The 26,610-nt window shown below is 41.9% G+C and overlaps 2 protein-coding genes across 6 annotated transcripts in view; one reads left to right on the top strand and one right to left on the bottom strand.

The window, feature by feature from the left end:
* Positions 1–416, top strand: part of LOC144246049 (protein ELYS-like) — a 23,142-nt gene extending 22,726 nt beyond the window's left edge. For all 3 annotated transcript variants that reach the window (XM_085576934.1, XM_085576936.1, XM_085576935.1), the window contains exon 27: positions 220–416. In XM_085576934.1, the coding sequence (XP_085433060.1) occupies positions 220–249 (30 nt within the window). In that variant the 3' untranslated portion in view covers positions 250–416. The remainder of the gene's footprint in view (positions 1–219) is intronic.
* SCCPDH (saccharopine dehydrogenase (putative)) overlaps positions 1–10,874 on the bottom strand; it is a 24,946-nt gene extending 14,072 nt beyond the window's left edge. The window contains exons 1-12 of one of the 3 annotated variants that reach the window (XM_021550396.3): positions 10,587–10,872; positions 10,343–10,455; positions 9,489–9,569; positions 8,893–9,022; positions 7,260–7,309; positions 5,692–5,822; positions 5,028–5,145; positions 3,975–4,094; positions 3,799–3,855; positions 2,725–2,836; positions 1,831–1,912; positions 175–1,391 (exon numbers count right to left, since the gene is read on the bottom strand). In XM_021550396.3, coding sequence (XP_021406071.2) covers positions 1,286–1,391; positions 1,831–1,912; positions 2,725–2,836; positions 3,799–3,855; positions 3,975–4,094; positions 5,028–5,145; positions 5,692–5,822; positions 7,260–7,309; positions 8,893–9,022; positions 9,489–9,569; positions 10,343–10,455; positions 10,587–10,857 — 1,371 coding nt within the window. In that variant the 5' untranslated portion in view covers positions 10,858–10,872 and the 3' untranslated portion in view covers positions 175–1,285. Of the gene's footprint in view, positions 1–174; positions 1,392–1,830; positions 1,913–2,724; positions 2,837–3,798; positions 3,856–3,974; positions 4,095–5,027; positions 5,146–5,691; positions 5,823–7,259; positions 7,310–8,892; positions 9,023–9,488; positions 9,570–10,342; positions 10,456–10,586 lie in introns of those variants that run through there. The other 2 variants (XM_085576944.1, XM_085576943.1) reach the window with 2 other exon arrangements.
* Between the last annotated feature and the right edge of the window lie 15,736 nt (positions 10,875–26,610).

The raw sequence follows: 26,610 nt of genomic DNA on the forward strand, positions 1-26,610 counted from the left end.
TCTGATCCCTGTGCCTCAAATACATAAACTCTCAGCTGTAAGGTAGTACAGAGTGTGTACGCGTGTTTCACATTCAGGGGTGAGTGGAAGGGAAAAGCAACTTTTCAGTGTCTTTAATTTTTTCTAGCTCAGTGTGAAATTAGTCTATTTGCTACTGAATAATGTATCAACAGACATTTTAAATGTATTTTAATTTTAAACTATCAATGGACATTCTAGGTTATTGAAGACAATGCAGTGACAACATGAACTTAAGAAGCAGCACCTAAAACCCCACAATATAGTGAACTACATCCATAAAGCAATCTTCAACACATCTATGATACTATAAAACATCAGTTTGTGTGTGATTTGCCTCAGAATAATAAAGGTCAGTGTAATGCAGCTGAGGGAAATAAAGACTTTTATGACCTTAAGTGTCTCAGAGTGACTTTCATACTTTTTGCAAGTTCTCCTGATACAACAAAAAAAAGCCTCTACATGGAAACAATTTAATGCATTCACAGTCCTGAAAATCATGAAGGCTACCTTTCAAACATTCCTGTGACTCAAGGCTTCCATTCCCACAAATACAAACCCAGAAATAAGACAGCAGGACAAGACTCTCTCATAATTCTTAGGCTAACAGCAAAAAGCAGGCTTATCAACCACAGTATCAAGTAGCATGAAACAGGCCAGTGCATCCAGAACCCGGATCACATCAGGTCAGATTCCAAAAGCAATCAACAGAACAAGCCTCCTTTTTACAGAAGCAAAAGCACAATACAGTTCATGACTACTTACCTAACTACAGAAACTACACACAGATCTGCACTAAGAACAATTATTAAATAAAGGAAAGATTAATTGAAGATGTTAATGCAGACATACACCAAACACACCTTAGGAATAACTAGTAACTTATCTGCTAAGGCACTTCTGTTTCCAGGCTGCTTGCTTTACATAGTTGCACAATGGGGCAAAGCAAGGCAGCTGTGCTTACTTGTGAAGCAGATGCTATAGCAGGTCCTGAAGTAGGAACTTGAACTTAGATGAATAAGATTAAGATTCCAGAATTAGTACCCAAGAAGTGACCAATTCAATATGTCTGTGAATTAACACTCAATACCCACCCTTTAGGGGTTTGCTCACTATAGCAAATATAATAGCTTTTAACTTGAATTTTCTTCTGTTTCTGCTGCAAACAATAGCTGAAACTGTTTTATGATTAGGCTTTTGCAGCCAAATGGGTTCTATTAGAGTTAGACCCAGGAAAGGTGTTAGTTCATACAATTATGTTCTGACTTCAGACTTCAGGCTTGCTAATAACAGAGAACTCAACACCATGCTTGTTGAGGCGGTCAATCAGTTTTGTTTTCGAGAAGGCAGCTCCTGGAGAATACACACCACCGCTGTTAGTGAAAATCAAAAAGAAGAAACATTAGTGGCACAGTGATTGAGGGACACCTTTTTGTGAAGCTAGAGATGTGCCTCCCTGACTAAGAAAGAAAAAGCCACTTAGTCAGAGAAGAGAGTGAGTTAAGAATTTGGCAGGGTGGTTATAATCATAGGTTCATTTCTGCATCCAGCAAACTACAGAAAACACTCCAGTAACTGAACATAAAGACATTGATGCAACGGCCTGACTAAAAGCCTGTGACTACATCCTTTTAAACTGATCAACTGGTGAAGAGCAAGTGTCTTTAAATCAGCTTGTGGTGAAGCATCTCCCTTGCACAGCCAGCTAGGTAACACAGATTCACAGGCTGGTTAAGTGTATTTTCAAAGAGAAACATTTGCACACAGTAGCTTTAAGGGAGAGCAAGCTGCTCAGCATGGGAAGGTACTTACCGTTTAGGCAGAGAAGCTGCATCTTCCAGAAGAGAGAGAGCTGCTTGAACCATTGCAATTGGTGTAGCAATATATCCAGGCTCTGACAAAAAAAGCCAAACCAAACCAAAACCCCCAATGAAATAGTGTGTTGAAATGTACAATGTAATCTTGCCCTTCCCTACAGCATTCTGAAGACATAATATCTTTAACAATGAAACAGCCTTTCCCAATTAAGAACAGCATTTTTACCTAGTAATCAGACCAAGTAGCTGGTGAAATCATCAAGATCTAATCCAGACAAATACTGCTTCACATAATGGCCTCTAACCACACAACTGTGAGTGACCACATGATGGTGACAGAGGGCTCTCTGACGCAGCAGGAGCTTTCCCCATCCCGTGCTTAAATTCAGAATTTTACGGTGAAACGCTTGCATTCTGCCACATCTCTAGTTATCTGAAGAAGCTATGCTACAGTAACTCATTTCTGAATGTACATTCTTGCTCTCTCCAAACATCAAGTGTCATTTCCCCTCAAGGAATGACCTGAACAAAAGTATGCGATAGAAATTATACCACACCAGACCCATTTAAGTTCACTCTCAGGGAACTGGAAATAAACAAAGTCCAGGCTGTAAAAACTAAAAACTATTCTTAAAGCCCTCTTCCTTCAGAAGGTCTGCTCTGCAAAAATGAAAATCAGACCAGGTAAAGTCAGAGGAAAAAGAATCACAGGAATGCAAGTGAACTGGCTATTTCAAAAACCAAGTCACAATGAATTCTAGTATCCAAGTTAATGCCTTGTACAGGCTGTTGGCTTTGTTCCTGTTGCAAGTGCTTCTCAAGGGTTAAAGGGACAGCAGTGCAATCAGAAACGTATTTTAGAGCAGGGAATGCTAGGCAAAATATATACCTGGTCCTTTCACTTCAGTGCAGATCTTCACATTTGGTTTGCCATTCTGGAGATCTTGTCCCTCACTGTAACCCTCACCAAAAAAAGTCATTGTAAAAGAGGTTCCATCCATCTGTAGTGGACAAGACAAACATGGTCACCAAAAGAGAAACTGATTGCTACCAGGAAAGCACAAGTAGTAAATAAAAGTATCCAAATTCTATATACAGAATCCTGCCAAATACTATAATCCATTTAAACATGAGAGAAGTTATTATTAATTACTTATTAAAAGGTATAATCCGAGTTTTTAATTGCTTCCACTTTGTTGCACCGGCCTTGTACTCAAGTCTGTTTGTTCTCTCAGTACTTTCAGTTCTGGGTTTTTGCTAATCAGTCTCCCTTGGTCATCACCTTTGATAGAGTGCTCTGAGCCATCCATGGGAATACATAAGGCCATTATAAAATGCATTATCCATTTATTCATCATAGGAGTTACACACACTCTGATGTCTAAAAGCAGAAAGCATGGTTATTTAAATATCCAGTATCTATCTAAAGAGACACACGACATGCATTTGGACCTAGGGGGGAAGCTGTAGGAGTGGAGGCTGTGGTTTCTTGGTCTGATCAGCCTGGAGAAGAGGAGACTGAGGGGAGACCTCACTGCAGTTATACCTTGTGAAAGGAAGAGAAGGGGCAGGCGCTGATCTCTGTGGTGATCAGTGACAGGACCCAAGGGAATAGCCTGAAGTTGTGTCAGGGAGGTTTAGGTTGGGTATCAGGAAAAGGTTCTTCACCCAGAGGGTGGCTGGCACTGGAACAACTCCCTAGGGAAGTGGTCACAGCACCAGCCTGACAGAGCTCAGGAAGTGCTTGGACAATGCTCTGAGGCACATGGTGTGACTCTTGGGGTGTCCTGTGCAGGGCCAGGAGTTGGACTTGGATGATCCTTGTAGATCTCTTCTACTTCAGCATATTCTGTGATTCATTTAGAAATTATTTATTTGAGGCTAAGCAGTTGACTCTAAATTACTATTCCACCATTACCATGACAAATGTATTCTATAACTGTGGTAGAAAATAGTCAGTTACCTGCTTCTGAGTTGGTCCTTTCTTTGAGAAGCATCCACCAGAGAAAAATTCTGGGTACTGTATGAATAGAGGAGAGAAAAAAAAAAAAAGAAAAGAAAAAAAGACCAACAGTAAATAAGAGGGAGAAAAAGAGATAATCTCCAAACACGAAATTATTTTGTGTTTTGAAAACTTACTTTTGTCAGAAGTTTTCTTCCAAAGTTAAACTTCACCAGAAGAAGAAATAACATGCCCAGAAACATCAGCTTGATAACAGAGCCAAGACCACCTACAGTCATGTAAGCACCATACTGGACCTGAAGCAAGAATGTGTTTTCAGTGATAGGATTTACATTAACTTTTTCCATCAAATTATTTTTATAAAGTAAGATGCAGTTATTTTGTACAACATACATTGGTTTAAACATGGCCTTAAACAATTTTCTTAGTTCTAAGGAATAAAGTGAAAAGTATTCTTCAAATAATCATTCATTCTGGGAAGACAATGTAACTACAGAGTGAAGAGAGAGCAGACATGGTACACAAGAACAGAAAACTTAACAGAAAGATGTGTTTTGATATCCAATTTCAGTCTTCTTTCCTAGATCTTCCTTTTCTCCTCTCTGTGCTTTTTTTAAAGAGAAACTGAAATAGCAATAGCAAGCCTTTCTCATTTGTAGCTTCCAAGTGCTACAAATATTTTTAAATTAAGAAATTTTTAAAGCACCATTTCACCCTCATTGCTTAACAGATGCCTGTGATTCTGCACAGCAGTTATATGGATTGTTGGCACTCATCTCCTCTCAGGAAACCATGGAAAACAAAAATCTATCATCTTTTCCACCACCATTACTTCACACTGTCTTTACTCTGCACACTGGAGACCCAAGCATCACAGAAATCTTCAGATACAAATGAGCAGCATATGAATTCTGTATCAGGATATTTACTACACTATACTGAGCTGGCTACAGCTACCATTGACTACAATTATGATGCTTTTAGAAGCTCTGCTGATACAAGAAGAATAGTCTCTGCACAAAAAGAGAATTTAGTATATTCATCATGAAAGCTACCTTTCAAATATTCCTGTAACTCGAGGTTTCCATTCCCTACAAATACATACCTAGAAATCAGACAGGAGAACCCAGCAAGACAGTCTCATAACAATCACGTTAACAAAGGCAGGCTCATCAGCCATAGTCTCAGGTAGCATGAAACAGGCCAGTACACAAATAACAATAACTTACAGGTGTTTGCTGCAACTCAGTGTGCAAATAACGCTGAGTTCTTTTCACAACAGAACCATCAGATCCCATGAATGTAATGCAGTACTCCTTGAATTCCGGACTGTAAAACATAAAGCCTCTGCAGATGAAAAAAAAAATTAAGTCGGAAAAAAAAAATGTTCTAATCTTCACACAAACTGAAAGAAACTGACTGCAATGGCCTTACCATTACCAGTTTTCTCTCAAGAATTTTTGTGACATTATTATCTCTTTTCACTGAAAGCAAGCAATTCCAAATATACCCCCAGCTCACTCAAAATTCATTACATACAATTCACTATATATAATTCACTATATGCGCTATATCAAGAATGAATTTGATAATCAAGTCTTTCCATTTTTTCCCCTCCATTCTACTAATCACTTCTGAAATCAAAAGTTTCCCATGTCATTAGAAGTCCTTTAGAACATGTTAATTTTGAGACCCAGTAAATGCTGGGACATGTTCTCTTTTCAGTAAGATGTGAAGAAATCAGTAAGACTGATTTCTTCAAGTCTACTAGATGAGCACCTATGTTTTCATACTATACTAAATGCATCTTTTTAGTATTTAATACTGTAGCAATCTGTATAATAAATACTGGAACTGTTAGGAGACCACACATTCCACATCTTATGCTTATACCTTTTTTTAAGCTTTGCACCAACTACTGGAACAGGGGCATATCCTATCTGTTTTCGAAGCTTCTTCAGGTTGGCTTCATCTGCAAGGCCGTAGACAGCTGATTTCCAGGTCCCATCATGTACACCAAGACCCTTGTGACATACCATGAAACAGTTCAGTATTTAAAGGCTTCATGGATTATTTTAATAATATTAGAATCTCTACATGTATTACAATTATTACATGTAAATGTTATGATGATAGTATATTGAAATGGTGTGGGTTGACCTTGGCTGGATGTCAGGTGCTCACACTCTATAACTGTCCTCCCAGCTAAGACAGGGAGAGAAGAAAATAAGATGGAAAAATCCCTTGTGTGTAAAGATAAAGGCAATTTAATAAGGCAAAAGCTGCACATGGAAGTGAAAGTGTAGTAGTAACAAATGCCTCCCCACCCCCTACCTTTCTCCTCCTTTCTCTTAGCCTTTATTGCTGAGCAGAACTCATAGAGTATGGAACATCCCTTTGGTGAGTCTGGGGCAGCTGTCTGGGCTGTATCCCCTCCCAGCATCCTGCCTGGCCCAGCCTGTGAGGTGAGGGGGGAAATGCTGCAGAGACAGCCTCAGTGCTGTGCCAGCACTGCTCAGCAGTAAGCCAGAACACTGCTGTATTACTGACACCTCTAGCTGCCACACAAAGCACAGCACTCTGAGGGCAGCTGTGGGGAAATGAACTCCAGAGAAGCCAGACCAAATGCAATCTCCACCTCTTTTTCCATATGATCTGCAACATACTCAGGACCCACAGAATTTAATACATATCTGTAGCTCTTCTAACCATCTCAGTGTAGGTAATTCTCAATACTGAAAACCCTTCTTACCAACACTTTGAACTTATGCTATGTATTTAAATATGTTTTCATATCCAACATATATATTTATACATTCCCATTAACTACTATCTCCTGTTGCTTTAGCAGACAGATACTATTCTCCCAGTCCATGGACTTCCTCCACTCCTCCAGATGTTTTTAAGCAAGGCAAGATGAATGCTCATGCGAGGAGCAGTAGTGTTTGGTTGTTGGGCATCAGGACTGACTGGGATCACTGTTGTATTGTTTTAACAACAGCATTAGAATTATTAGATATATTAAACATTATTACAATAACTACCTACATGTATTATCATTACATGCACTAAAGTACACTGAAACAACCTTCACCCCCACCAACAAACAAAAAACCCAAACAGCCTAACACTAGGATTACTGGCAATACACTCTGGACCTGTTATGTTTCACTTGTGTAAGAATCCTTCCCACATGTCTGCAAAAGTAAAATAGTTCTTGGAAGAGCTTACCAGAGCAAAGTGTAAGTAGACAGCTCTGCTTAAGCTCAGACCTTAAATAAAGGGTGTTTTTCCTTCGGGTACTTTTAGTAGCTCCTAAAGAATAAAGTTCTCAGACTTATCATCAAAGACCTGCCAGCCTGCTACTTGGTCTGACTTAATGTAGCAACAGTTATTCTGACAGGCTATGGTGATGTTATTGCGAGTACTCATGAATTTTAGGAAGGAAGAAACCAACTAACCTCGGGCCCAGATTTCACCGTCAGGAAACTCTCAACAGCAGTTAAGGTACCTGTAAGGGAGTGGAAAACATTACTTGGCACATGCAGTCATTAGTCTGCAAAGCCAGAGAATGCTCTGGTAGACTCAAAACAGCAGGCTACTAACATTATCAGCTGAAAAAGCAGAGTTACATCTTTATCTCAAAGCAAAATAATGTAACAAGACACACAGCCATTTGAGTTGGCAAGTATTACATTTTGTATGTAAATTACTTCCATACAGATCAAGTAATACCCTGTTCATTAATTTTTTTCATTTCTCTTGTCTAACTAATGAAATAATGTAAAAAATTAATTGAAAAAAGAGGAAGGTAAAATGAGAGCCACATTCAGTTTTCCTTCAAGTTTCAAAAGAAAGGAAGATGTAGGCTGTGAAAGCAAACATGAACTTAAAAATTTTGGTACACCCAAACTGCAAAAAAACCACCACCAAAACAAAACAACCCACAACCCCCCCACAAACCCAAAACATATTTAATTTTAGCATAGATTAAATAGTGTTCTGTAAAGAATGCTTAATTTGATGAACAGTAGAACACAACGTCTCCAAATTCTTACTTGTTTTGCTTTGCTTAGTTCCTTCTGAGATTGGAAAACTGTATTTGTATGGATAAATTTCAATATAGCAAGCAAATAGACAGACAGAGGCAGTGTCATAAAGTCAAAATAGGAAGAGATAAAAGATATCTATTCAAAACAGGTATGAAACATCAAATTACAACTTCATGAACATCCAGATACTCATTTCCATACCTTGTTTCTCCTCCAGTCAGATCTGAATTGAGGTTTCTTCAACTGAATGCTGACTCCAATGTAAACTGATCCCATTTAGCAGCCTTTTTAATAGCCCATAAAAGCAAAACATTTTGATACTCTTATGGGCCCTCCCAGCTGAAAGTCAGACCTGATGAACACAGTATCCTCATCTGGGATCAGGATCAAGTACTATTTACACAAAACTAAATCCTCACACATATTTTCTTAAATATATTTCTCTCTCAGTTACCCTCTAGCTGCTATTAAAGTGAAAGGTACTGCTACTTATACTCACAAAACAGCTTCTCAGAGCTTGCAGTTGAAAAAGGAAACTTGGGAAACCTGGTTACCACCCAGTCTGTGGACCCCTTCCCACTGTATCTTCCCTACAAGATTCTCACTGCACAAGAGGCAATTGTGTTGAGGGTGCCTAGGGACATCCACACATTGGCTGAGCAGCCTGCTGCTTGCAGCTGAACATTCTGTCCTCTCAGATTCACAGAATATTCTGAGTTGGAGGGGACCCATGAGCATCATCGAATCAATGGTCCACGTGGGGATGGAACCCACAACCTTGTTATTAGCACCCTGCTCTGAACAACTGGGCCCTCTTGTGACCAACATGGCCATGAATCCTTCCCCTACCCAATGACTCATCCAATAGGAATCTGATTTTAAATTCCTCTCTACCACATGTGATTGAAACTGGTCACCTGGTAAAGGCCGGCAAAAAGAGACACTGAGAAAGTTTCCACAGGACCACTGCTGCTTTAGGAAATTGGATGAGAGCATACTCTGCATTCCTTTTTCACCATAAAAATACACTTATTCTAGTCACCTTTCAACTTGTCTCTGGTGTACAGTACTCCCATATCTGCCGGTATGGAGTCAAAGCCACAGCTTCCAATGATATATACTCCCTTTTCTGCAGCTCTTTCATTGTATTTCAGGTACATTCCTTCCAGGAACTGAAACACAGCCAGAACAAATGTTTTAAGCTGAAATTCATTCTTGGCCATCCCAAATATTAGCCATTGGCGCTTCACTGTCACATCATATCACCCTCCATGCTTCAAACCACTTACAAGTATCTTTGACAAATATACATGATTCCTGGTCTGTAGTACGAAAGTTTCACATCAGTGAAAAGAAAAGTACAACATTCCTATGTAGTATCATAACACAGGCTTGAAGCAGAATTCAACAATTTGGAACTTCCACAGAGACCCGAAGAGGCTCCTGTCTTAAAAGCAAGGAAACTATACAATCAAGTATAGTGTATTTTAAAATAATTACTGCATCTTGAAACTGTGAGATCAGGAGGCAGAATTTGTCTTCATGTTCAGAAACATTAGCAGAAGCATGAAACATACTAAACAAATAGTCCTTTTGCAGAGCCTTGATATAAGGTAATGTTTTTTTACTATCACATACCTGGGGTTCTCCACTAATGTCAATGCAGCTTGCACCATTTTCAACACAAGCTTCTACCACGGGTTCTCCAAAGAATCTATACTATAGAAGGAAAGAACACTAGATGTAACAAAAGAAAACCCACACACCATAACTCACCCAGTGTGCTTTACCTAAAGGTCCATCTCTGCAATAAAAGGGAACCTGGTGGCTATTGATTTTTCTAAGTGGGGCTAAAATGCAGCAGCACTTCTATTTCTTGGCAGTGTAGGGAGAAGAAAACAAACTTCACTGCTGATAATGGAGCTTGCTGCAGAGTACTGCACCTGATTTCTCTCATGATATCAGATTACCAAGACCAACTGAATACTGCCACTAATTACACTTTACACTTTCTACACTCTTATTATCAGCATGTTCTCTACTTTAACACTCTGAATTTCAAAGACATGGTCATGACACAACTTCCACCTCGTACACTTTGATGCTCTCTGAATGCACTGGAAATACTGCCACTCGAAGTTTTAGAAGGGACAAGTGCTTCTGGCAGCAAGCCTGTGGGTCCCTTTTCCAACTCCGTGCTTAACCCTAGCACCACTGACATGTTGGCCCAACCTTTACCATCAGTATCTCGGTCTGCCTGTATAAGACCGAAAACCAACAACGCTGTGTTTTAGTGCGGAGACCTGTCCGCGAACCGCATCACCTGCGGCGGCGGCGGGAAACCCTTCGGCCACTGCAGTACACGGCTGTACTTGGAGCTGCGGGGTCGAGTTCCAGGAGCCGCGGCAGCGCTCCGTGCCCCGCTCGGGCGCTGGCAGCCCCGGAGCACGATTTGCCGCGGGGCCCCGCCCCGCCCGCACCCCCGCACTCACCGGGCCCACGCAGTTGAGCACCACCCGGGTCTGCTTCGCCATGGCGGCCAGCGAGCCCGCGTCGCTCACATCGCAGAACAGTATGCCGACCTCCTCCCCGGGCGCCGCCTTCCCTGCGCACCGGAGACCGCCGTCACGGACACCGCTCCGCCCGGGACGAGCCCCCTCCGCGCCCCGCTTCGCTGCTCAGCCCTTCCCGCACACCCGACCCGCCGGGCCTCCCCGCCCCGGCCGCGGCCCGTACCCAGCCGCTCGGCCGCCCGCTCCAGCACCGCCTGCAGCTTCTCGCTGCTACGCCCGGCCACGGCCCAGCGCAGGCGGCCGCTGCACAGCTGCCCCTCGCCGGCAGCCGCCGCCGCCGCCGCCCGCGCCACCTCCTCCACCACGAACTGGCCGGTGAAGCCCGAGGCGCCGAACACCACGATGTCGTAGGCCCGCCCGCCCGTCATGGTGCCACTGCGGGCAGTGCAGCGAGCAGCCGTCGTACCGCCCGCGACGCCGGGCAGCGCTGACATTACAGTCCCGCCCCACCCCGCTCTGCCCGGCCCGCCCCGCCCCTGTGGCGGCGCCGGTGCCCGCCCGGACCGTGCGAGGCCTTTGCTCGGCCTCCGGCGGCCAAGGCGAGCGGAGCGGTCTCCCGGGGCGTTTACCAGACCGGGAAGGAGTAAAAGTGTGCTAGAGCACGGCCGAGGGGGGCCTGGAGCCCAGGCGTAAGCGGCGTTTATAGGGGGAGGCCCTATAGAGTCACAGAATGGTTTGGGTTGGAAGGGACGTAAAGATCCCCCTGCCATGGTTAAGGACGCTTTCTACTCGACCAGGTTCCTCAAAGCCTCATCCAACCTGGCCTTGAACCCCTTCAGGGATGTGGCATTCACGACTCCTTTGAGCAACCTGTTCCAGAGCCTCACCTCTCTTAAAGGTTTTTTCCCCAATATCTGATTTAAACCGACTCTCTTTCCATTTGCACCCATTCTCTCTTCTGCCACTACACGGCCTTGTAAATAGCCTTGCCCCAGGCTGCAATTAAGTCATGCTGAAGTCTTCACTCTTCCAGGTTGAACAATCCCAATCCTCTCAGCCTTTCCTCATAGGAGAGGTGCTCAATCCCTCTGATCAACTTGTTGGTCCTCCTCTGGGTCACCGCTTTTTGGTCCCAGAGCAGACATCCTCTCTCATGATGAGCATGGCTCTGTAGGCATTTCAGCACAGGTAACACAGGTGGTTGGAAGACTGTTACTAATAAAAGAGAGAAATGTAATGAACTGGAAGTAAAACAAAACACTGCTCCCCTGCAATTGCAGCAAATACTTATGTTTTGCTCAACAACAAAAGCAGAATGACACAACTTGTGAAGTTCCTGCTGCAGCAGGAAGAACCTGTGGCCCTGCAGACAAACCTGTATGAAGCATCCATGACTGCATGGAGTGGTGAGGCCACGTTTGCTGTGTTTTTCGTGGCCAGGCTGCTCACCTGAATTCCAGAGACTTGCAGCAAGTCACGCAGAAGGAAGCAGCCTTATGAATCCTGCTCACTGGCCCATTTTCCCAGGGAGCACCTACCATATTTAATTGTTCCCAACAGAAGCCTGTCTAACCTGTTTTAAAACCTCCAGTGATAAATGCTTTCATACTGTTCCTCAGGCAGTCTCTTCCTGCATTTGTTATAAATATAGATGGAGACAAGAAGCTAGATCTTCAGCTCTTGTAGTTTTAGTCCCATACGATTTCTCCTGTTTCTTGAGGACATTGGCAAAAGATTTAATCCTTGAGGAATATATAAAAAGATGCTGCAGAGCTGGAAGCTGCCATGCATCTCCTTAGCCTTTATTAAAAAGATTCCTTTGATTTTTTTTCATTACAGGACACTTTGAACATGTATTTCTCCTGTTCTCTTCTGAGCTATCTTCAGCTGGTTTGCATTTTTTTTTTTTTTTGTAACATAATGTCCAGTACTAGATCCCACCCTGTCAGTGTGAAATCGATTGAGAAAGTTATGTGAGATGCTGGAATTTGCATGTTTCTACATGACTCAAACACTTGCCTTCTTTTTTTCTTTTGCAAGTGTCACATTGTTGCTGCACCTACAGGTCACGAATGTTCCACCTCAGAGGCTTTTTTCAAATTACTGCTGCCTAGCCTGTCTTTGGCCATCTCAGATTTGTACTGAGGAGTAATGACCTTTCTGAATATATGCTAAACATCTCATCTCTGAGGCAGCAGACCCTCTCCTCCAAACATCAGTATCAGCTCCTTGAGTAGTGCTGAAGCAGTTGTTTGTAGGCCTACACCATCAGCTGTGTCAGTGAAACAACTCAGTCTAACAAAAAACAAAGAGTGGGGGAGGGAAGGACAAAGACTGTTTTGTGCTCCTTTTTAATTCAGATAATTTTGTTGATCTGATTTACAGAGCAACCCTGAAAAACCAGTTTCTTATGTGAGAGGTCAATGAACATCATCAGTCAAGCTGCCTCTACTACCTTCTTCTACTTCCTACACACCAGGATAATTTCCATCTGTGCTCACAATACTGTGGAACTCCTCTGACCTACTTTGCTCTTATGCTTGATTTTTATCTTCTGCCACCAATTGTCAAAGCAAAGTCTTCCATTCTCTTTTCTCTCTTGCAAAAGTTTTGAAAAAACATTGCAACAATAAACATTAGATGTTTTCCCCCTAATTGGAAGTTAACAACATTTTTTTTCCAGACTTTAAAAATTATTCAGTGACAGGAAGCTGTAATAAGTCTGCAGATTTGCAGAGGGATCCTGACATAGTTTGCAGGGCTGGCTGGGATCCTCAACCTGCTTTCTTCATCCCTTTGCTTCAGATGTTTCTCTCTCTTGCCCACTCTCCCTCTCCATGTTATCCGCCAGAACACAAGGCAGTTTATAAACCTATGATTCTGACTCAATAATTTGTTAAGAATCAGGACTGCACAGGCCTCCTTGGACCATATGTATTTGATAAGACCTTCATTGTGTAGTTAGGCAGAGGCTTGGTGAGCACAAGCTTTCATGCAGTGCTGTGTGCCCTGTCTCGTCTTAATGACTGAAACATTACACCAAATTGGGCAGACCTACCCTGTTTATCAATCCACAGCTCTCAAGATTTCACCTGCTCTTTCAATGTCAGCTGTGTTTCTTTAAAACACACTGCTGGAGCAAGATAAATTGATAAGGAAGTAAGATAAAAACTTACATGAGAGAAATCAGGGTTTAAGAATTACAGAAGGACAAGAAATGAGCACAGGGCTATCAAAACATGTGGCAAACATAGTTGGTTTTTTTTTTTTTTTCCCTTTTTGTTTGCATCAAATATCACTATGGTAGCTCCAAGAATTTTTTCCTTTGGAGAGCTCTGTTTGGCAAGTTGAAGAATTCTGTATGGAGTTTCACTCCAGCTCTCTGCATAAAAAGAGAACAAAATTCAAAGTCTCTAAGCCAGTTTCCATTCCTGCCTTTGAACTAACAAGTAGACAGGTACGTTTCAAAATAGCAAACATCAAAGTGATGTCAAGGCTCTGATTTTAAATGGGAGACTTACAGCAGACTTGACTAAAACTAAATGTTAATCCATCTCCATAGTTAGTATCAACAATGCAGGATTGCATAAAATACTCTGTGGGAAAGCAGTGGGATGACTTACAGTTTTTTCTTGTCCAATAGGAAGACAAGAAATGCCAGATCTGCTGCCAAGTGCAGTTCTGCAAAGGAGCTTCCAACCTGAATCAGCTTCAGAAACTCACCAAATAAAAAGATACTGCTGTTTCTTTTAAAATTTTGTTTCTCATATTTGAAGGTAGGATTTTTTTCCACGTGTATCTGCATACAGATAATTCAAGATTTCAGAACTTTAAAGCCTCCTTTAGCTGGACAGATTCAGTCTAAAACAACTTTAACTACTATAGGTCCCTGATGGTTTCTTTGGGTTAGAAAAGCATGCAAGTGAAACACTCAACACTCCTGTGTGTGCTTTGTGTATCTGTTCAAATTCCTGGAATTAAATGGGCTTGCCTCCCTTTGCTAGCTTATCCTGTTCCATCTGGAGCATCTGACAGGATCTGAGAAATCTGTGCAAACATTTTTAAAAGCACCCATATGCCTCGTCATTTCATGCACCAGTTGTTCCAATAAACTCCTTTATATCAATATTCATATATTTCTTGGACACCAATATTTGTGGTAGAGTTTTTTATACTCATAACTTTAGGGCACTTATTGTTTACTGAAGTGGAAATGCAGATGTTCTATTACTCTTGTTTTTAATTAAAATAATAGCAAGGTATTGTCAACATTAAAATAATTAAAATTCATTTAACATAATTAAAATAATACCAAGGTATTATCAACAGAAAGAGCACAATGCTGTATGAAGGCAATTTTTTTAAACACAATTGTCATGTACCTCCAAGGATGAAATAATATAGCTGACTTGCATAATTGCAAAAGTTACTATGAAACATAGAGTAGGCAGAGGTGTTGGGAAATAAGGTTGATTAACAAATGCATGGATAAATCACTTCAGGGAATGAAGAGTAATGTGGGTGAGTATAAAAGCGATTTAGAAAAGCAAAAGCAAAAAGGCAGGCATCTCTGTACCTGCTAGAGTTGCTACAGTTACTATTTAAGAATGTGAGAACAAGAGTTTCTGGAACAAAGCTCACAATTTTAGTGTCATCCTTAATTTGTGCAGATTATTACTTTATAATCAAGAGGCAATTGGCTCCAAAATGCCAGCCCATACAGACCTTAAAAAATTTGTAATAAACAGAAACATCTAGACTGGGACAAAAAAAGAGCAGCTTAAACTAAAAAACTGCTAACTAGCCAACAGGCTTGCCACATGAGACAGTTCAGTAATGCATTATTTATTTTACTTGAATTTAAGTTTATTTTTTTTAATTTAAAAATTTCATCTAACCTTAAAAAAAAAAACAATCTTGAATCATAAAATCATTTAGGTTGGAGAAGACTTTTAAGTTCACTGAGTCCAAATGCAAGTCTAACATTGCCAAGTCCATCGCAAGCCATGTCCCTAAGCACCACATCTACACTTTTTAAAAATATCTCTAGGGATGGTGACTCCACCACTTCCCCCTGTAGCTTGTTCCAACGCTTGGCCACTATTTCCATGAAGAATTTTTTCTTAATATCCAGTGTAAACCTCCCCTCATGCAACTTGAGGCCATTTCCTTTCATCCTGTCTCTTGTTTCCTGGGAGAAGCCAATCCCCACCTTTCAGGGAGGTGTAGAGAGTGACAAGAGCCTGGGCCTTCAGGCTAAACATCCCCAGCTCCCTCAGGTGCTCATCATCAGATTTGTGCTCCAGACCCTTCCCCAGGTCCGTTGCCTTTCTCTGGACACACTCCAGCACCTCAATGTCCTTGCAATGTCCTGGAACTGCACACAGAACTCAAGGTGAGGTCTTACCAATGCCCAGTACAGTGGGAAAATCACTGCCCTGGTCCTGCTGGCCACATTGTTGCTGGCAGGATGCCATCAGCCTCCTTGGCCACCTGGGTGCATGTTGACTCATGTTCAGGTCCTTTTCCATTGGGCAGCTTTCCAGATGCTCACCCCCAGGCCTGGTACGCTGGATGGGGTTGTTGTGACCCAAGTGTGGGACCATCTTAACCTGTATGCATGCATACATACATACAGATTAATGTAAAGCGTATATTGTATACATATTATGTGTAATATGTATATGGTAATACATATATTGTATACATCTATATAGGCATGTTATATGTATGTTGTATACATATGTTATATATTTATATAAGTAATAATAATACATTAATAAAGTTACTTCTACCTATTTTGCTTATTTCTAAATTGGAGATTACAAAGAAACAGATGGCAGCCTATAATACTTGCAGATCCCATACTTCTATTTTTTAATAAGCTCTATGCACATTTCCATTCATACACAGCTCTAAAAAAATCTCATGAAGAAAGGAAATGAAGGCACCATTGACACATAGAAGTACAGCCAAGGTCAAAGCTTTTGATTTTCACTGCAGGTTCAGGCTCTTCTTTCTGTATTTACTGCAGTTACCACTTCTCACACTGAACTGGAAACACAGGTATGAAAAGACAGATAAATGAATAGTTTTGTCAATTCAGGAAGACCAAACAAGACAATGTGGAGGAAGAGCACATTTTATCTGGTGATACTAAGTAATAACCAGTGCTACGTTAGAATGCTCTACAATAAAAGTGGGCACCCAGTAAAGTAAGACTTAAAGAGTTAAATGTCAGAGTTCTTCTGCTGAGGGCTCTGCAGGATGTCACAGCTCAGTATGCATTTTGATGACAACAATTAAAGATTTGAAACTTTCTTTGATAACTGCAGAAGAAAATCATTTAAAGGCTGGTAAGGAACTAAAAGTGAAAATATTCAGAAAATGAAAGGTAATCTCTACTAGAGAAGTGAAAACTTTTTTCTGTGCTAAAAGAAACAGGGATAACTGTTTTGCTCAAAGGATGATAAATGTGGGAGACATTAGCAATGTTGAGCATCAGATTGAATAGAAAGAAATACAAACCTGTCTCTGTTTGAAACTGTCATTTAAAACACTGCATTCCAGTTCAGCCACTTCATTACAAATTGAAGACAGTTGCATGAAAATCACCCAGGAATTTTAATGAATTATCCAGGAACAGGAATGAAGACATCTTCCAGGAAAAAAAAAAATCCCAAGTTCAAGGTATACATGCTACAGAGGCATGATTAGACTTTGGAAGTGTCTGAGGATGTAACTTTTAGGGATGGAAGGTGAAGGTCTTGGTTGCAGTACAAGAAGAGATGCCACCTGAGCAACGTGACTGACAGAGTGACCAGCATGACCCATTCCTCAAGCAAGGGAGGTGTTGATAGGAGAACAAGTCCTGTGATTTGACAGGTGCCAATAGACAGGACATCTGAAACTGACTGTGTAATTTTGTGACAAAGCACCAGAATGTTAACTGCAATATGCCTTATGCTGCAATAAGAGGAAGTGGATGGCTGGATAGATCCCCTGTTCTTTTCTGTCTTCAGTGTTAGACTGAATTGTAAAATTCTCTAGCCACCTTTCCTTCAAGTATGTTGTGAAGATAAAACCAGAGTCTAATAGTCCTTTAAATACTCCTTGCATTTTACTTAAGCAAGGTCATTGTAAAGGGAAAATAGCCATATGCTCTAATTAGCTGAAACTGCTCACAGGCAAAAGCCTTCAGCTCCTTGATGTTATTTTCTGTACTCTACTGACTTTAGCTGCCTACAGAACTCCTTGGGGGTCAGTTCAAGGAGGACTGGTCCCACACCCATGTGCTTCTGTTCAGAGCATTTGAATGATCTGTCAGTGCTCATGCAGGGTATCCACAAGTACTTTTCTCCTCTCAGCTTAAATGCTGTCTGTTCACAGACAAAGAAGGACTATCATATTATCCAGTTTACACATAGGCAAAACCATAACTGCTTATTTTTTGTTACGTTTATAAATCACAGCTGAACTACACACATGTAACTTCGCAAAAGCTTTGTATAGCCCCGTAGCTATCTTTGCAGTGGTAATATATTCCATGTTTTGACCTCCAAAGACTTCTTTTTTCTCAATACTATCTTGAACTGCTCTAGTGGGAAGCCAGCTATCCACAGTACCTGTTTCCTTTGGTTAAGGGTTAGGAAGGATGGTCCTTCCTAAAATTCTGATCTTCATCCCAAAAGCTACAGCCTCTTAGTGCAAATCTCCCTCTCTCATTCTGCAAGCAGAGCACATTTCTTCTGTTCCTATAAGAGTTTTAATACCTTTATGCCATCATAACTTCCCTGGAAGCCACCCTCTCTCTCTGAGGTTTGTTGCAAATGAGTGGTCTGGGCTGGCTATGGAATTACTGGCAAAGATATCAGCAAAAGCAAGATAAATATATATCTTAGAAATGTATATGTATCATGTAAATTTGCAAAAGCACAGTGAAGTTTGATGGCAAAGTTTACTCTACCACTGTTATTCAGTAAAGCACACAAAGAAAAAATCTCATTAGAACCAATCCAGAATTATTTATTTGTGGAGATCCAAAAGGCTAAAGATGGAGAAGGGCAAGGATGCCAAAGGACAGAGACTCCTTTTGTTGGCACAAGAGGTTCAGAGTAAACCCCCCCTTGCCAAACTTACTGTCAGACTTGATCAATGGTTTATATCCAAGGAATGTAGCACAACCTAATCATTGACTAATTTGACATTTACAAAACGATCCAACAGGGTTTTTTATAAGCACAACAATAACTTAATTACAAATCTAATCTAACTATGAATGTGGGATGGGAACACTTGTATGTTTGCTGTCCCACATGCAAATCAATTCACACGTGCACACACACAGACACAAAGAAGTATGTACAAAGGTATACCTGTGAAAAATGCCCCAGGAGTTGAGTGAAGAACTCACATCAGATGCCTTTGCATCTCTCAACAGCTGAGCCTTCAGGAGAGGGGGGATATCAGCCTGGGCTCAGTTGTCAATGATCCTCTGAGTTGCTGAGCTCCAGAGATGTCCCGCTCAGAGGGAGATGTGCTGCAGCCCAGGGGATCCTGATGGGTCTCACTTAGTGCCACTCTTTACAGGGTTGCAAGTTAATTGACTCTGGTTGTCAGTAAATTTCCACTGTGGCCACAGTCCAGGCCAGTAATTACTGGAATTTTCCTTGAGAAGTCTAATAATAATATTATTCCACTTAGGCTGTTACTCAGAAAAAAATAAGGCTTTGTCATGGTTTGACACTGGCACAATGCCAGTGCCCCCATGAAAATGCAATCTCTCAATTGAATGCTGTGAAATGCAATCAAGAACAGAGCAAAGCAGGGCCAAGCTTAATAACAGGGAAAAAACTTTATTAAGCTACTACTATAAAATGAAAAAAAAGAAAAAAAAACCATGCACAAAGATCAAAATGAAAACCTTGCAAAGTATTCCTCCTCCCACCACCCAACTCCAGCAAACCACAGCGAGACACAATCTGGACCCCAATCAGGTTTCCACCCTCCAGACAATCGATACTCAGTCCATCGAGGGAACAGAGTCTCTCCTGTGCCACAGACCCCCCAAGAAACACAGCAGCCACATCCTGTGCTTCCATGTCACACATGGCACCACCCGGAGAAAAAGTTTGCCATGGTGACCCTTCTCCTTTCCATGCACAGTGCTCTCACTACGAAATGCATGGATGGACAGACTGCTTTTAGGATTTTTCCTTTCAAGGATGTCCTGTCAAGAGGGGAAAAAACAACAGTTCAGTTTTTCATTTTTTGGGACCACAGTCCCCCCCATTTTCCCATTTTCCCCTGGGGGTCAAGGGTCCAAGAACAGAGATCTTCTTCTCTTCTCCTTTGAGGACAGGGGACACCACTACAAACTCCCTACTTTTCTCTGTTCGCTCCAGTTCTGTCTTTTCCCATTTGAAGCAGGTCTCTTGGCTCACTGGCATCCTCCTAAAATACAGTCTCGCGTGGAGGAGAAGATTGGTTCAGTCTGTGGCTACCAAGGAAAAAGTCCAGCCAAAAGCCACTCCATTATCTCCTCCCACCTAGAATTTCTCCTTCTAACATCCTAGGGTCCAAGCTGTCTCTCTTCCTCTCTTTCAATCTGAGGAGGAGGAAAATTTTGCAAAGCTTTCATTTCTCAGGAAGAGTTAAAAGTCCCGACTCCCAAGGATGGCTTGATGCTCAGATTCTCCAACTCCCACAGGCAGCTGGGCACCTTGCGGCCCCCCTGCTCTTCTCCTTCCCCGCGGTGAACTGCTGCTAAAACTGCTGCTGCTGTCTCTTTCTCTCTCTCTCTCTCTCTCTCTCTCTCTCGACTCTGTGGGGGGGAACGGAGACATCCCAGATTTTCTTCACCCTTCCAGGCGCAGGGGGCCAGCCCGGTTCCAGTCCCTCCACCCTTTGGCCTACCTCAGTCAGGCCATGGTCCTTCTCTGTGAGAACCCTGGGCTTGCTCTGGGGTCTCGTGTGGTGGTAAAGTCTCTCCTCCAACCCGTGCTTCCAAAGAAAAACTCCTCAGGCTCTTGTTGTTCGGTCTCAAGGCAGTTTATTGCAAGTTATCTAAAAGATTGTCTTCTCAGGCTGCGGCTGCTTGGTCAGCAGCCCAGGCAGAGGCACAAACACCCCTGACATCCTCTCTGTCTGCTGTCTTCTTCTTCTCTCCCCCCGCCCAGGGCTGCTGCTATCTTTTATATAATATGTTATGTAATACATGTTTATAGTTTTCCCCAATACCTACTACCTATATTACAAAGTGCTTTTCTACTCTAAACCAATCTGTGAGTGCCAACATCACCAAGAACATGGAGGCAAGGAAGAAGAAGGAGGAAGAACAGGATCAGCCCACTTTCCTCCATCTTAGAACTTCTGACCCCCATGTACAAAGTAAAAACCCCCTGTACAAGTGCTAAAACCCCCCTGTACAATACTAAAAAAAATTCCCCTCTGTTTTGTAACTACTTTTACTACACTATCTAACCCTTTGTGACTGCTTGTTCCACCTCCAAAGTTGGTAACTCATTCCATGGCTCAAACTCAAAATCACAGCTGTTTTCAGCTGCCTGCCAGGGTCTAAAATGCTTCTGACCAAGGTCTGGAACCTCTAAAAATGTCTGAGAGACATTTTGAGTTCCAACACTTCTCCTCCCCCACCCAGCTTGTTGCCGGGCAGGGGAGAGGCTGCACTGTGGCTGACCGGAACCAAAGAGAGTGAGTTCTCCTGGGAATTCTGCTTTTAACCCCTCTGTGTTCTCAGAGGCGTGTCCACCTTCAATTGGTCAATATCCAAATTGATCTCTTCCTTCTGAGAAAATTCTTTTTCTGTGTCAAACCACGACAGTTTTCAAGGCTATTTGTTAGAAAACAGGAGCTTGTTAGGCAACAGAATTTCCTGGGAGGAGACAGTTTTTCTGATAAGCTCAGATTCTGATAAGCTGACTGCCCACGAGCCAATAATCAAGGCTGAGGCCTAAAGAGTGTCCCTGTGATCATGAAGAAGACAGAGGGGGGTAGGGCGTCAGATCTTGCATCACCACAATGCTACATCCTGAGGGATTATCAGAGATTGAAGGGCAGGGAGTTGCTGATAAGGTGAGAAGAAATGGCATAGTGGTGGAACTTTTATTTGCTCCCTTCTGTTCCTGTGGAAGAAAGTGGGAGAAAAGAGCACACCATTCAGTTTTGTTCAGCTGTCTTTGTTCTGTGTGGATATTTTGTGCAGCAGAACTTATGCAGTTTTGGGGCTGAGAGCAGTTTCAAATTGTGCTCTCAGCTACTGTACCCTGACGAGGTATTTCTGTGCTGAAATAAGGGGGATGAGCAACACTTCCAAGCTGATCCCTCTGTGTCTTCCCATGTAGTTACTTTTCAACAGCCCCTAACTGACCTTGGCACAGCACAGCTGCAATTGAATTTAGATCTGTCTGTAGTATGGACAAAGACAAGGTGGCTTCCATCTCCACATAGCAAAGATCCCTGTTGTCTGTAGTGTTGGAATGGGGCACATTTTCAAAATCTTCTGCTCACAAATACATCTCATCAAAGATGTTTTCTGAGAATTACCACAACTATTAAATTTTGCTCATTCTGTAGGAAGCAGAAGTTTAACTTTCAGACCACTGCCTTGCCTCACTACTTAGTTTAGTTCTAAACAGAACAGACAGTGCATGGAGTAAAGTACTGTGAGGATAGAAAGAACAAAAGCACAGAACATAATGCAGAGACAGCAAATCCCCTTGTTTAATAAAACTGCCTGGTCAACAGCATGAAGGGCCAGTAACTGAAATTTGTGAAATCCCAAAGAACTAAATGGTCCTAAAAAGTGAGGAATATCTGCAGTGCAGCACTTTTAGCCTTCTTGAGAGAACCTGCAACACACCAGGTAATTCTGCAAGGCCTATGTAGAGCCCTGCATTGGTTTGTGCCAGGACAGAGTCTTGCTTAACAACAGAGAGAAAATTTTCTCCCACTTTCATGAATTTCTGGATTATCATCAGGGTGTTTAACCAAGGTGAGAACCAGTTATTTAATGCTTTACTTGAATAATAACTTCTTAGTTGTCATCTACTGAAGCTGGCTCAATGCATATGAAAAAAGGAATTGACCTTATTAGGCATTTTCACTATGATCTGAACATGTGTGGGGTGATAAGGGTAAAAGTCCAGTGTCTCATCTTTTTTGACCTCCTCCTGTTGCACCTTCCCTCTCGCAGAGTGCCTAAGACTGTCCTAAGCATTTTGGATGATTTTTCCAACTCATATCAGCATTTTAGTCTTCTCCAGCAAAAAAATGCTCCCAAGGTTTGCCACATAAACTTTTGTACAGGTGTTTTTAAAATAAAAATTGAGCTAACACAGCACAGCAGCAGATCCCCAGTATGCCGTGTGCTGACTCTTCCCTGAACAAGAGCCTCTATTGTAAATGTAGGCGAATCCAATGGGAAGAAATGACAATGTCTGACTTCATTCAGAAGGCTGAATTATTTCTTTATTATAACTATGCTAAAATACATTAATATACTATATAAAAGGAGGATACTAAAACTACATACTACTTTCTCTGACTCTAACATAACTCGTGACCCTCTCTCAAGAGTCCGGACACAGGTGGGTTGGATTGGCCATCAGGCTCAAACAATCTTCACCAGAATCCAATCAAGCACTCACTCGAGGTAAACAATTCTCCAAACACATTCCACACAGGAAAAACAAGGAATAGAAATAGAAGTTGTTTTCTCTTTCATTTCTCTCTGTGCATCTGTATGAAAAATCTTGAGAGAGAAATGTGCTTGCCACAAGCCTCCATGTGAGCAGCAGCTGCATGACATGGGCAGGACTGCCGGATGGCAGATAATACCTGACCCGATTGTTAAAGGTCTTTACTCCTTAATCACTTCTGGGACAGCAGATAAATACTTTCCCAATAGCAGCTACAGGGAGCCAGCAGAACCTTGCTGCTGTACACAGAGCATTCTGCTCCTCTCAGAATACCTCCAGTGCAGCACAAGCAGTGCCCAAACCTGCACTTGCAGCTCCTGGTGCTGGGGCAAGGAAAGATAAGGGCAAAGCATGAGATAAAGCACTTTGATGAAAGCTGATGTGCCCTGGCTGGGTGAGTGGGTTAGGCTGGGGGCAGAGGCCAAAAGCTGAGGTGTGCTGCTGTGCCAGGAGGGTGTCTGAGGCAGGTACGCTGGTTTGTGGGAGCAGGACGTGCTGCAGAAGGGTGTCAGTTCTCACATCTGAGGCTCTAGTGAAGAGGAAGGAAAGCACTAGCAGGGAATAGGCAAGCAGGGACTGAAACAGAACTCTTCTGACCCAGTTTTACAGTTTCAAAAAAGGTATTCTGGTAATAATTACCAGTGCTAACAAACAAAATTTGAGATTTCTCTGCCCCGTGCAGTATTGATTTGCAAATTAATGCAATTGAAATCTAAGTGTACTTTTCATAATGTAGGGTATGTAGCTGCTCACACGGGGACTGTAAATTAAGCAGCTGGGGAGACTTAACAAAATCACGGCAAGTAACTGGGTGAGGTGTAATAGCTCCTTGCTAAGCTCAGAAATTGTATCTGCGCTCCCTCTAGTGAGCTGTGTTGGTTTTCTATGGTCAGAGACAGCTACCGGCTGCCGTATAGCTATTGATTGAAAGGCTAAATTCAGACACAAATGCTTTCAAAACAAATAAACAGGCAAAGGATCTTTGTACCTGTACGGTAACAGCTCACACTACTTCTGCTTCCTAAAGCTAAGTTCTTTTCAGAAGTTTCTAGAAAAGCTCAAAAGTCCAAATGCAGTTGTAATGATGATGGATGACTGAAACGAAACTGTTTCCAAACCACCTGCAAAACAAAATCAGCAGGGCTGTATAAATTCCTACTGCAGGTGAGAGAAATATTTTCTAAAACGTGGAAAGGAGTGTGGTAGAAGGTTTTGCTACAATGAATGCAAAAACAGCTGTCAGAAATAAGGCTGGCATACAAATCAGTTCACTTGATAGCTTATGGAATAAGCAAATGGGTGCATCACTAGCTTTTCTAAAATTCAGACTGCTCAGTTTTCTTCACAACGTTCAAAATCTAAGACATGGCCACTGTAAGCCTAAAGAGGAGATTTTGCAATTTTTTAAATCCCCCCCCAAGATTTGTCATCCTCCCACAAATTCCAATTTGCAAAGTTTGGAAAATATTTGAATTTGTTCAAATTTTACAGTAATCAGAAAAACCCCAACAAATTAAAACAGGGAAAAAAAAATCATGGAATATGCAGCTTGAGACTTTCTTTTTTTCCCCCCTAATGTCATTTCTCTACCTGCCAGTTTAATTATTTCCTCCTGGAATGAGGAATGGAAAGGACCTTTTTGTATACAATGAGCTTAAGCTACAGAGAAATATGGAGCCCCTTGTTCTGGTTATACCCTTGTCTAGGCACTTCTGGCTGCTACAGCAAACTGTAGGTGCCAGCAATACTGTTCCCAGCTGCTGATATTCTCTGTCTTGTTAGCATTTTTGCTATGCTCATGAGACTGCATTTTACTGCATCATTCAGCCACAACTACAAATTAACTTCTGTTATATATATTCTTCCTATTTCAAGGTTCCTGTTTAACCAAAAAAAAAATTATTGCCTCCTAGATATGTGCCACTAACAACCTTTTACAGTCCTACCCTCTTCTGGGTGTAGCTGAGAAGCTGTTCTCTCATAGTTTCTGTCTTCACACTGCCCTGCCTCACTGAGAGCTCCTTTCATTTGGGGGTCACAAATCCAGATACACATTCAGGAGTGAGTAAGAGAGCAGCCATGAAGTTAATCAGAGCAGCATGAGAAGTATTATCCCAGCAGGATGAGTGAAAGCTGTAAAGTTAATTTGCCCAAGTGAGGAAGAGGATGAACTGGAGTTTGCATTTGGTGTTACCAGGCATTTCCCTGCCCATCACATCAGGCTCATCACAGGCTCCCCAACAGGAGTTTTGTTTGCTTGTTTTTGCAAAAGATGTCAGAAGAAGGGGAAACCCTAAATGCTGAGGTAGTAGAAACCACTGTACTGTCTTCACACACCTCCCAGGCTAGTTCACCATTTAATAACGCACTCAACATTGAAATGGAACTTTTCAAAGCAATTACTCTACCCTGTCCTACAAATCCAGTGGCAGTTGAGGCTTCCCAAGAGAGTAAGAGCCCCATTGACAGCTGTGCTTGGTCACCAGCTATACCTGCTGTCTAATGCAAAATGGAAGATTTCCTAGGTTTAGTTTAAGCTGAAATGACTAATGCTGAATGCACAGTGATACATAATAAAACATATAGCATGTGGAATGAAGGTAATTTGGAGCACCATGATCAGCTTTCATATTAGAGGAAGAATATAATGCTGAAACCATCTGGCCTGCAGCTATGAAAACACCAAAGAGACATAAAACCGAGTTACTGGCAGCATGCCAAGGCCTTGTTAAAAGCCAGCACATCACTAAAACAAAGCAAGTGCTGAAGTAGCACCAGCAAAGGCTCATTAATGAGCCTGGAGACAGAGTGCTCTTATATTTCATTATGTGCTTAACAGCCATGCCTGCCTCTGCAGAAGAAAGGTAATTTCTAATGAACACTTTCTCATGTCCTATAATGATTCTATACCAGTGATAAATACTAAGAGCTCTGGTTGTCCTGCTTACTCTGTATTTTTTTTACACGACACCCTGAAATTTTATTTTTTTTTTACTTACTAATCTTCTTTAGAGGAATAAATAACAAGATGCATCAAGTGAGGCTGAAACTGAATCTAGGACATTTTAGTTTAAAAATAACTACAGGCTATGGATACTAAAGTATTGTGTTCTGGGTGCTGGTATATAAGATATTAATATAATAGAGAGCATCTAAAGGAGGGCTGTGAAGATGATGATGGTCCCAGAGAGGGGAAGCCGTGAAAGTAGCGGCTGAGGCCACTTGATCTGTTCATCCTGGAGAAGAGGAGACTGAGGACAGACCTTATTGTAAATGCAGGCGAACCCAATGGGAAGAAATGACAATGCCCGACTTCATTCAGAAGGCTGAACTATTTCTTTATTATAACTATGCTAAAATACATTAATACACTATATAAAAGGAGGATACTAAAACTACATACTACTTTCTCTGACTGTAACACAACTCATGACCCTCTCTCAAGAGTCCAGAAACAGGTGGGTTGGATTGGCCATCAGGCTCAAACAATCCTCACCAGAATCCAATCAAGCACTCACTCGAGGTAAA

This window comes from Lonchura striata, chromosome 3 (genome assembly GCF_050655825.1).
Source record: "Lonchura striata isolate lonStrDom1 chromosome 3, ASM5065582v1, whole genome shotgun sequence".
NCBI lineage: Eukaryota > Metazoa > Chordata > Aves > Passeriformes > Estrildidae > Lonchura > Lonchura striata.